Source organism: Coenobita brevimanus, chromosome 26 (assembly GCF_032717465.1).
Source record: "Coenobita brevimanus isolate Jiangsu-jjx chromosome 26, ASM3271746v2, whole genome shotgun sequence".
Taxonomy (NCBI): domain Eukaryota; kingdom Metazoa; phylum Arthropoda; class Malacostraca; order Decapoda; family Coenobitidae; genus Coenobita; species Coenobita brevimanus.
In genome coordinates this window covers 44,600,882-44,613,242 of record NC_136979.1, presented here as the reverse complement: position 1 = coordinate 44,613,242, position 12,361 = coordinate 44,600,882, and the positions used below count along the sequence as shown (strand labels likewise).

The 12,361-nt window shown below is 40.1% G+C and overlaps 1 protein-coding gene across 1 annotated transcript in view; it reads right to left on the bottom strand.

Annotated features, from left to right (window-relative positions):
* Positions 1–10,104: 10,104 nt before the first annotated feature.
* The window catches only part of LOC145394204 (vacuole membrane protein 1-like), a 65,540-nt gene continuing 63,283 nt past the window's right edge, over positions 10,105–12,361 (bottom strand). Inside the window, exon 8 of the mRNA XM_080268194.1 lies at positions 10,105–10,380. Within this exon, the coding sequence (XP_080124320.1) occupies positions 10,225–10,380 (156 nt within the window). The 3' untranslated portion in view covers positions 10,105–10,224. The remainder of the gene's footprint in view (positions 10,381–12,361) is intronic.

Here is a 12,361-nt window from a genome sequence, read left to right as displayed (position 1 = left end):
TATTCTTGTATAATCGTTTCTTGCCTGTTTGTAATTATTATATGCCCTTTCACTATTGTGTCTTCTGTATCTATTCCACAACAAATCTCTTCTTTCTTTTGAATTTTTACATTCTGTATTGAACCATTTCTGTATTTTCTTATCTGCTTCTTTGTGGACTCCTATTTCATAAAATTCACAGAATTTTTTATATACAGCAGACGAAGGGGAGCTGCAAGGCTTGGTGGATGAGTTTGGGAGAGTGTGTAAGAAACGGAATCTAAAGGTGAATGTAGGGAAGAGTAAAGTGATGGTCTTTGAGAGAGGTGAAGTCAGTGAATGTACAGCAAGGTTGGATGGTGAGGAATTGGAAAATGTGAGTACGTTTAAGTACTTGGGTAGTGTGAAGAGTAGGGATGGAGGTTTGGAGGGTGAAGTGCTTGAAAGGGTACAGCAGGGAAGAAAGGCTGCTGGTTCTTTGAAAGCAGTGATAAGAAACAGGGAAGTGAGCATGGAAGTGAAAAAGTTACTACATGACAGTATTGTGATACCAACTCTAACGTACGGAAGTGAAGCTTGGACGTTGTTGGAAGGACACAAGTCAAGAGTGAGAGCAGTGGAAATGAGTTATTTAAGAGGAGCCTGTGGAGTCACGTGAAGAGACAGGCTGACGAATGAGGATATAAAGGAGCGTTGTGGTGTGGATGTGGATGTGATAGGAAGCGTTATGAGGAACACACTGAGGTGGTTTGGCCATGTGGAGGGGATGGAGGGTGAAAGACTGACGGAGAGAGTGTATGTGAGTGAGGTGGACGGTGGAAGAGGGAGGGGGAGGCCGAGGATGAGATGGAGGGATGGGGTGGAGAGGTATATGAGAGAGGGGGGTGTGAGTTGGAAGCAGGGCAGTGAAATGGCGGGGGACAGGGCGACTTGGAGGCGATTTGTTTGTGGCCACCCCAAACGGGATTGAGGCGTCTCGCAATAGATATATATATACACTGACTAAGAGGGTGTATGTAGGTGAAGTGGAGGGAGGGAAAGGGAGGGGGAGACCGAGGATGATGAGGTGGAGGGAAGCAGTTGAGAGGTATATGAGGGAGGCGGGAGTGAGCTGGGGGGGACGGCAGTCAAATGGTGGGTGACAGAGTGACTTGGAGGCGTTTTGTCTGTGGCCACCCTTTGCGGGATTAGGGCGTCGGGCTATAGATAGATAGATAGATAGATATATATATATATATATATATATATATAATATATACACTGAATATATATATATATATATATATATATATATATAATATATGTATATATATATATATATATATATATATATATATATATATAATATATGTATATATATATATATATATATATATATATATATATATATATATATAATATATATACACTGAATATATATATATATATATATATATATATATATATATATACCCCGCCCTAACGATGGGGGGTAGAAATACCACCATAACCTTCCTGACAATGCCCAAATCCTGATTTAATGATTTTTTTTTTTTTCCGATTTTGATATTTTTGACTAAAATTGATGTTTTGGTTGATTTATAAACTGTTTTTAGACTTAGATTAATGTGTTTTAGCCATAGGTGGATTGTAAATTTGGGGTACAGTTTACTAAGCTTGATTTTTTCCCAAACGGGATTGAGGCGTCTGGCAATAGATAGATAGATTTCTTGGTTTTAGTGAGTTATTTACAGGTGTTGGGCTTAGGTTAGCTTCTTTTACAGTTGTTATGCCATGTAGATTGGCTTTAAACTTGTTTTTGGACTCATTTGGGTGAGTTTAACCCAAGGTGTCCCATCGATGTATGGGTATGTCGCAAAGTTTTGTCACAGCTAGACCCATCGACGTACCGGTACGTTGCGCAATTGCAAGGATCATAACTTGCACAATTTTCAATTTTCGTGACTGATTTTTTGACATCTTCTTCTACAAGATGCCAGGCAGGGACAATGCCCTACCCCGCATGACCTCCCCCTCCCACACGCCATTGTCTCGGCAATTCACCTGTTACCAGTGACTTGGCCAATAAAGACATTCAGGGCCAGAGTGATTCCCCAATCGATGACAAGGTGGAGGACAAAGTTTACATAGCATTAGAGGAAGAAACAGTCAGAAATGATGATCAGGTAATGTTGCCTAAAAAGGTCAGGTATGCTGATGTGTTAGTGAGTGAAACAATGCTTATATTCCTGTCTGAAAACCAATATACTCTCGTACTACATATAAATTCGTACCAAATAAATAAATAAATACCGTTTATGAGTGATGTGGAATAGTTACCCTCTCGTAGAACTCGTTTTCTTTGGAGCCAGCCTGATAGAAAACCCACCATGGTAAGGAGTACTGCTACCTGTATCGAGTATTTTCAACCTCTGATGAGCGATTTCCAGGGGCGTACCTAGAGTTTTGGGGGCCCAGGGGGTTAAGTTCTTTGCAGGGCCCTCCTCCTGCAGGGGGGGCCCCACAAAGAACCTAGCCCCCTAATTCTCAAAACTTATCTAATATCTCAGCCGGGATTGTGGGGATGATAAATATATATATTTTAAATATTAATAAAAAAGCTTATAACTTTTTAAGGCTTTGGGGGGCCCCCTTCAATTGAGGGCCCGTTGGGCAGTTTCAAACAGCCCCCCCGCCCCCCCTCAGGTACGCCACTAGCGATTTCTCTATGAATTTCCGATGTTTCTCACCAAAAGCGGAGGTTTGAGCCAAAAAATTTTTTTTCCAAAATTGGTCGGGATTGGGGGGAGTCAGTGGTGGAAAATCAGTTGGGACGGGGCAGGTTGTCTTGGTTGGGGGGAAACCCAAGGCTCAAAAATGCATCCGTATATTTTACATGTCAAATTTACCCCGAGATATGATATCCCACCTAACAATGGGTTTATACTTAACCAACTGCATCGTTAAACTGGGGCATATACCTGTATATATATATACTGTATATATATAGTGAGTTTAACACTGTGTCCCCCTTTTTTTGATGAGGGGTAAGGCATTGCCCCTGGGTAGAGGACTTTCGTTTTGGTGCGTGTAGCACTTTATGACTGGATGCCCTTCCTGATCTCTACCAATGACCCTTGGGTGGACTTGAACCTCAACCCTTTGGACAGAGGTTTTACGTTTAGTGAATATATATATATATATATATATATATATATATATATATATATACAGTACAATCCCAGCTATCCGGTATCCAGACAAACGGAATACTCAGAAAAACGGGAAAATTCAAGGGCTGGTAAAAATGTCAGTAAGTTATAACTGTGCGCCAATTTGAATGGACCGCCAAACCGCCATTTGATCGTGTCACGCGAGGCTGGGTGAAGTCAGACAAAGCGAGGTGAAGGCATTTCCGGCTAATGTAAATCCCTAGCAAATCCTCTTAACCACCCCTCCTCTCCCCCTATTTCCCCTACTTGAATTCAGTCATCCTCCACACCCTCCAAAAATCACCAGTCTGCTTTTTGCCACCAGACAGTAAACAAGCTCTCTTGCTATTGTGTTCCTCTGATAGACGGTAATTTGTACACTCCAAAATGCCTAAAGTGCAAACTAAACGTAAGCGTATCGTGCTTACCTTGAAACAGAAGCTGGACATATGCAACAGACTTGAAAAAGGCGAACATTACAAAACACTAATGGCTGAATATAAATGTTAATAGGAATGAAAGTTTACTTTGTTGGAAGAAAAATAAATAAATAATATGCCTGCATTTCATATGTACATCATTTATTTTATTTTCTGCAAAACAGCTGAGTGGCGGGTGAGGGGTGGAGTCATGGAGGTCAGGTGGGGAAGAAGAAGAACAGTCGGGGTCAGAAACGTAAACATAACTCACGTGGGGGCACAGGTGTCGTGATAATTCTACAGTGCAGTCTTAACACATCATCAGTTCACTAATAAATGTTCAAGCTTTTATTTCTTTATTTCATTTTTCAATTTTTATGAGTACAGTACATATAATGAATACAGTAATTCGGTAAACAATGGACTGGTGCAATTTGCAGTACTGCAAATTGCTAGACATTGCACACGTGCGTTATGACCATGGTGTGTGTTTACAAGGCAGTTTTTCAGGCGGAATCTCTTAGTGTAACCCCTAATGTGACTGGTGAGTACCTGAACTGTATTTACTGCTGTGACAGCCTTTGTATAGATTTGACTTGAAAATCAGAAATACGGGAAAAATCTGTAACCGGGAAGGTAAATTCCCCAAGCCACCCGGTTAACTGTGATTGTACTGCATATATATATATATATATATATATATATATATATATATATATATATATATATATATATATGTATATATATATATATATATATATATATATATATATATATATATTTATGTATATATATATATTTATGTATATATATATATTTATGTATATATATATATATATATATATATATATATATATATATATATATATATCTGTCTATCTATCTCTCTCCCTCTCTCTCTCTATATATATATATTTCTTCATCATCATCTGGACCTCCTTTCCTACCCTTGGGCTGGGTGAGGAAGCAGCAATGTCTTGACAGCCCAAATTTGCCCAATCCAATGGGCCAAGCTTCCATTCAGTCTATTCAAGCCCCCAGAATCCTGGCTGTATCGGATATGCCAAAAACATTCACCACGTTTTGTAGCTTCACACAAACATATCCGATAGAGTCAATCCGGACGCTGGCACGTTAAAAAAGGGTGCCAAATCCCTGATCATGCACTTCTCCTCACAACATTCATCCAGCCAGCTCAATCTCGTCAGTTCCCTAGCCTCACCGACTTCCAAACCTGTCTTCCTCACACACTCATCCTTATTTCTCCACCATCTCCTTGGCCTACCTCGCCACCTCCCTCCTTCAAATTCACTCCGGTACACCTTTTTCACCACTCTATTGTTATCCATTCTCTCCACATGACCATACCACATCAGTACACTCTCTTCGATTCTGGTGTCCACTGACTTCCTCACTCCACATCTTTCACGAATCACACTATTTTGTATCCTATCCACCCTCTGTACTCCATATACATTCTTCAGCAGTCCCATCTCCACTGCTCTTACTCTTGACTTTTCATTTTCATTCCACACCATAGTCTCACATCCGTATGTTAAAGTTGGCACTAACACTCCTTCATGTAAGCCTCGTGCTGCTGCAACACTCAAGCCTCTGTTTCTTATCAAGGCCTTCATTGCACTAGCTACATATCTTCCTTGTGTCACTCTACTTTCCACTTCTTTTGCAAATTTTCCTCTCACTTCTATCACTGTACCCACATATATGAACTCTCTCACCAATTCCAGTCTCTCTCCATTCACTGTTACATTGCACTGGGTGTCACCTTCTCTCTCAATAACCATCACTTAACCCTTTTCTACATTTACTCTCAAGGCATGAAACTCACAGACATCAGCAAAACTCTGCACTAGCTCACCAAGCTCTTATTCGGTATTTGCAAGCAGTACTGCATCATCAGCATACAACAAATTTGAGATATTCCATCCATCACCATTCATTACCAATGCCATCCCTCTCTCCATGACTTGTGTTTTTACCTCTCTCATCACCCCATCCATATATATATTGAATAACCATGGGGACATCACACAACCTTGTCGTATGCCCACACTGATCGTGAACCATTCTCTTAGATGCCCATTAACCCTCACACATGCCTCACTATGGTGGTATCATTCTTAACTGGTGGTTTGGGTGGGGCACCAACCTCTGTACAGTGTTGCCACGTTTTCCATACCCGCGATGCCTCTCTCTCTCTTCTGGGGGGAGATGTCCGTCACCCTTGGGAATTTTGTTTCTTTTATGAGTGACAAATTTGTGCTTTCATTTCTTTATTTTGTTTTTATTATATCTAATTATATTCAAAAATATTATTGTCTTACATGTGGTGCCAGGTGACCTCACAATTGTGGTGCCATGATTTGTTTTCATTCAATCACTCCCTCCTTCGTTCCCTCCCTTCCTCCATCTCTCACTCAGCTGTACTCAACACTGCCCCTGGTCTGCCTCCCTCCCCCCCTCTCTCTCTCTCTCTCTCTCGTCTGTGGTATTTTAGGATACATTTTGGTTATTTTCATTTACTTTATAATGTACATATTGTAAATCTGACTTTATTTCCACACCACCCAGGAGGTAAAACTCTTGGCGCGTTTTTTTTTTTTTTTAGAGGTGTCCCCAAAGAGGCCTAGGATAGAGGAAGCTCTGGCCAGGTGAGACTGGGTGTGTGTGTGTTGCCACTCACGAGGGTTTAATGTACAGTGGAACCTCGGACCTCGAACGTCTCACATGTTGAACAAATTGGACCTCAACCAAAAAATTCAAGAAATTTTTGCTCCAGAGGTCGACCAAAATATCGGACCTTGACCAACCCGAACGTAGCCGAACGAAGGGAAGCTGGCCGACCGACAGTCATGCGTCCATCTTCGTCAACGTGGTTGTCCTGCTGTGCTTCACATTTTTCTTGATTCAGTGCAGTATTAGCCCCTAATAATGGCTCCAAAGAAAGCAAGTTCATCCAGTACCGCTACTGGCAGTGAAAAGAGGAAAGTAGTGCGGAAAATAATTGAAGAAGTGGAAAAATTATTGCTTATCTTCATGAATGAGAAACAGTTAGCAGGAGACAGTGTTAGTGAGGATATAATTTGTGAAAAGGCAAGAGAAATATACAGTCACCTCGTAAAGGAAAGCCCTGGTATCAGTGCTGAAACTTAAATAGGTAAGCATCTGGGGTCTTGGAACGGATTAAAATGATTTACATTATTTCTTATGGGGAAAATTAGTTCAGTCCTCGACCAATTCGGTCCTGGAACAGCCTTCAAGAACGGATTGTGTTCGAGGTCCGAGGTTCTACTGTATTATTTTTTTTTACTAAGAAATTGACATATTTTTACTTATATTCCTGCACATTATCTTATAATCATAATTGTGACATTATTACCAACCCCAGAAATACGGTAACAGCCAATAAAAGTGACTACTTTTTTTAAAGTAACACTAAAATATTTATGCCACGTTTCTGTATTACTGTATAAATATTTTACGCATAATAAGTTTATTGTTCTTTCATATATTATAATACACACATTACCATTACATTCTTATGAACGACTGACTAAGAGGGTGTATGTAGGTGAGGTGGTGGGAGGGAGAGGGAGAGGTAGACCGAGGATGAGGTGGAGGGATGGAGTTGAGAGGTATATGAGGGAGGGGGGGCGGTGAGTTGGGGGGAGGGTAGTCAAATGGTGGGTGACAGAGTGACTTGGAGGCGTTTTGTCTGCGGCCACCCTTTGCGGGATTAGGGCGTCAGACTATAGATAGATAGATAGATAGATAGTTTATCTTATTGAGATGCCTATTACATATATCAGAGCCGTTCACATAGCGGGTATGGAACACGTGGCAACACTGTACAGAGGTTGGTGCCCCACCCAAACTGCCACTTAAGATTGGTACCACCATACCATCATTAAAATTCCTGATGGCACCTAGCAGCTTACATGCGCAAAACTTTCACAATCCCTCTCTGTCCACTTTGTCGTATGCTTTTTTCCAGATCCAAGAATGCCACAAACACCTTATGGTCCTTCTTACAAGCCTTCACTGCTATCTGTCTCACTGCAAATACTTGATCCACATATCCTCTGCCACTCCTAAAGCCACCCTGTTCATCACTCACTAGGACTTCTGAGATCTCTCTTACTTTCTCTATAATAATTCTTTCACATAACTTCCCTACCACACTCAATAAACTTGTGCCACAATAATTCTTTCACTCACTCTGCTCACCTTTATTTTTGTACAGGGGTACAATCACAGCCTTTTTCCACTCTGGAGGCACACTTTCACTCATCCATCCCTTCTTACATATCACCAACAAGCACTTCATTCCGCTCTCTCCACTACACTTAATCATCTCTGCATACACCTCATCAACCCCAGCTGCTTTTCCATTTTTCAGTCACTTCACAGCTCTCTTCATGTGTGCGAGTGTCATGTCTCCTGGCACTGTTTTCCTTCTCTGCACACCCCCAAAACCAATCATGTTTACAGCCTCTCTGCTCTCTCTACTCCCATTCATCAGGCTTTCAAAATATTCTTTCCATCTGGTCCTTACTTCATCCCCATGGGTTAATAATCTACCACCTACAAAATTATATATCCATCCATCCATCATCCAATCCAGTGTTGCCCCATGAGGAGTGTAGGAGCCTGGGGCTACGCAAGTTGGACGTTAAAGATGAGAGTGGCCTGCCTCACTCATCCCTTACTGGCATTACATGAGCAATAAACCCCAACCACCTCTTGGATATAAACCTATACAGGCTCAATCCGATTGGAGCACCTTAATTACTTACTAAACCATCAGGTGCCATAAACTGGTTATATGGTTACAACCCAGTGCAATAAATGGTTTCTTGGTGTACAGGAAACCATTTGGCTTGTCACTCAGTGTACAGTCATCCACAGGCAGAAGGAAGAGGAAAGAGCGAAGGAAGGAATGACAGAAGAGGAAGTGTACAGTCATCTGTAGGCAGGAGGAAGAGGAAAGGATGAAGGAAAGAAAGACAGAACAGGAAGGAGGGAAGAGAGGAAAGGGCAGACATCCAAAGAAGCACTCCTTCGAGTGAGTGGATGGTGAGTGTCCCCACCTACAAAACAAAACAGTATACTGTAAATAAATTTTGTGTACTTGCATGTGTGGATGTGTGTGTGTTTGAGAGATTCAATATTACAATGTATTAACCATTTCAAATCAATGACATATTGTTAAATTCATTCTTGCTATCTTCAGATAATTCAAATCACCTTGGAAGAGACTTTTCATTTGCCGGGTGAGATACAACCTTCATGAACTCCTCCTTATGAACAAGATTTGCACTTTCAATCCTGCAGTTTGTTTTTCATTTTATTCATGCTGTTTAAAGACAACTTTGTTCTGAACAAACAGGAGGCACTGAATATAACTTTCGTTAACTATTTAGAATGGGAGATCTTTTTAAAATGGCATAAATTCATTAGGCAACAGAAATAAACTGCCAAAAGACATCACTGTACTGAAGGGATTAAACTAAAAATATATGGAATTAAAGTGGTTACGCAGCAGCAGTGCATCAGAACTCTCCGCCAAAGCTGGTGATAGGGTGGCACTGAGTTTTACAGGTTCTGATTTTGACAAGACTAGGTAAACTATAACACAAACAAAACTTTAAAATAAAATTTAATATCTTAAAAATGGTCGTTATGTAAAATCTTACCTAGTGAAATGTTCTGGAATTTTGAAGTTGATCACAACTTCTACAGTGGCATTCACCAGGATTTCATGCTAGGTCAGCCTAAAAGTTTTCCTCAATTAATACACAAATAGCAAAGGCTATCATTTCTCTTCACCAAAAGCTAATAATGAAGTTACTTTTATGTGTTGTAAAGGCATCATTCATTCTTACTGTCATCATCACCAAAACATTAAATACATTGTTCAACAGAACCTTCCTTTCCTATTAAGCATAAAAAAATTTAAAATTGTATAACAGAAGGAAGCTTATCCAATCTATTGTTTGTATATTTCCACTGTCCATCTCTCAACCCCAACATTCCATCAAAATTTCATAAGCATATCCTACCAAACACTACTACAGTTCAACAATATTCTCTTCAATTCTACTTGCTCGGCATAGATAATACTCCAGATAACTCAATTCTTCTGGGGCACACATTTCTTAAGACAAACACCTGCCATATCTCCCATCCCACACCTCTTCTCTGCATAAGAACTGAACCACATTCCTATTTTGTTCTATTATCAGCATTGCCAAGCCACGTATTTTCTAACATAATGCAATTCTTTCTTGCACAATCTATTGATTGACCATACTAGTTGAACACAATGACATCCTCATTCGTTCAATTACACCAAATTTATATTTTTACTCATAGTCAATTCAATTAATTTTTTCAGTCTCTATTATACAAACATATATTCAAGTCTACCCACTGTTTCAATCTCTTAAATTACACATAATCAGCTCTACTCACTTTTCTAATCTCTTAAATTAGTCACATATATTCAACTCTACTCACTATTTTCAATCTCTGTTTTACTCACATATATTCAATCCTACTCACTTTTTCCTACACAGTTGAAGCTCTAGGAGTACTTAATACCATCCCATGCATCAGTCCTGCGCATGTTTCCTCTCCCTTGTGGACGACGCTTTATGGATTCGCTTGTGGTAACTCTGGGCCAAGGAGTTAACTATACTCAGGATGAAGTAGGCAACCATGAGAAGTATAACCTTCTCAAATATCCATGCCAGCAAGTTGCCCTGGTCCTGCAGAAAGTACACAGAGTTAGAATCTTATCAGGGGGTGGGGGATGTCATTATTTTAAATATATGACGGAAGGTACACGAGTTAAGCTTTAATGAAAAGGAACACACAATACTGAAGGAGATGTGACCCAAGTTAAAAAGGAATGTCATTGCCTTTGTCATGAATTCGTGAGATTGTGTACTTATACATATTTGTGACACTGTACTTTCGTGGGAAGCCACAAACTCTAGTGGAAGACCCACTGTGTTTCACTCAGTTTAACCGTCCTTGTATACACTCTGATTGGAATTGTTTTTCAGAACATTCATCACTGCTTCATAAGTGACTGTTTGACACGAGTCAGCTAGTGACATTGGCTTTTGTGGGAAACCATGAACTCAAGTGGAATCCCAGTTTATCGTTCAGTATCCGCTCATTCGGTCGGGAGCCTTTTCAAATCAATTTTTCATTGTTATACGTGATCGTCTTTGTGTGAGACATTAGCGCTTCCGCTGAGCGATTTGTTTTGGGCGCGTTTCGCTCACTCTAGCCGTTAAAAAATGTGGCCCTAGCGCCCCCTTTCTTTCCCACGAGTTAGGCAGTCAAGTGTCTGTCGTGACAGAGTGAGGTATTGTGCTCCAGCAGTGAGAGAGGTCAGCTAGCACCCAGACTCCACTAGACTACAGTTTCTCAGGCTCCCACCCTTCTTGGTGATACACCACATTCATTGACCAGTATTTTCTTTTCGTTTTCCTAGACTTAAGAGTTTAGTTAAGGTGTTTTTCCTAGGCGTAAGAATTTAGCTCTTGAGTGAGTGAGTGAGTGCGATCTCATTAATTTGATTTTGAAATGTAACGTTAAATTTATTTTGTAATCAATAAATTTAACTTCTTTTTCTTGAGCTTAATGTAATGTAAACTCGTGTTTCATTTTTCCATAATTAAGCTTATTTCCCTTATAGCTCCTAGCTTGCATGAACATTTTGCCATTCATAACTGGTACTTAGGCCAGTCTTGTTGTATTAAGCTTAAAATCCGTTGTGCCTTCTAGGAGTTAAGCACCAGCAAGAACCTGATATCATTAATAGTATTAGTTATTTATTGTCAGGGGTGAAGTAACTTTCTCCAGAGGCTAACAGTACTAATAAACAGCAATTGAGTAATTAGTCTCTGCTGTGTACTGTTGAGAAAGTTTATAAATTCTCGTTCTTAGAGAATCATGCGAAGCAAGCCAGCGTGAAGTAATCATTGCTTGATTTAGTAAGACAATCATTGTCCCTGCTCTTCAATATTATTGAACATTAACACTATCATTTTAACATTTCCATTTATCTTAAAAACCCCGTGACATTCATGTACCATTCATAACTGAAGACCTGTTCACAGTATACCAAATACGCCCCTTCCCCTCTAAAAATAACAACACTTTGCTCATCATCAACATCAACACAGACACCGAACTCATCATGGTCTCCAAGAGACGGAACACTGTCACTTTCGCAAGTGAATCAACGACTGAACGAAAGTGACGCACATCCTTACATGCTGTTCATCTTTGTCCTGCGTACATTTTCACGTTTCAGCCTACTGATACAGTCCCTTGTGAAATGGCTATCATCAGAAATAACAATATTCATAATCACTGCAACTTCACTTTTGCTCCAGATAAGCTTGTACACCATCAACGCATCAGACACTCAGTTTTTTTTATTTCACTCATAACACATCAGTTTATATAGTCTGTCCAGATATACCACCATCTCATACTTCAGCCTCAGGATTATACATAGCACCAGACTACTGTGCGGTATTTATACCATCCATGTCCACTTTATCCACCATCAATCACTACGCCATCCTCAATCATACACAGAAACATTTCCACCCACTCCCTGATATGGACTTAAACATGAGCACAAGTATTAAGTTGACTTCACCTAAGTTTGAACCTATGAAACTAATCAATGAAACAATGAAGCCCTGGGAAGATCTGAGTTTGAGT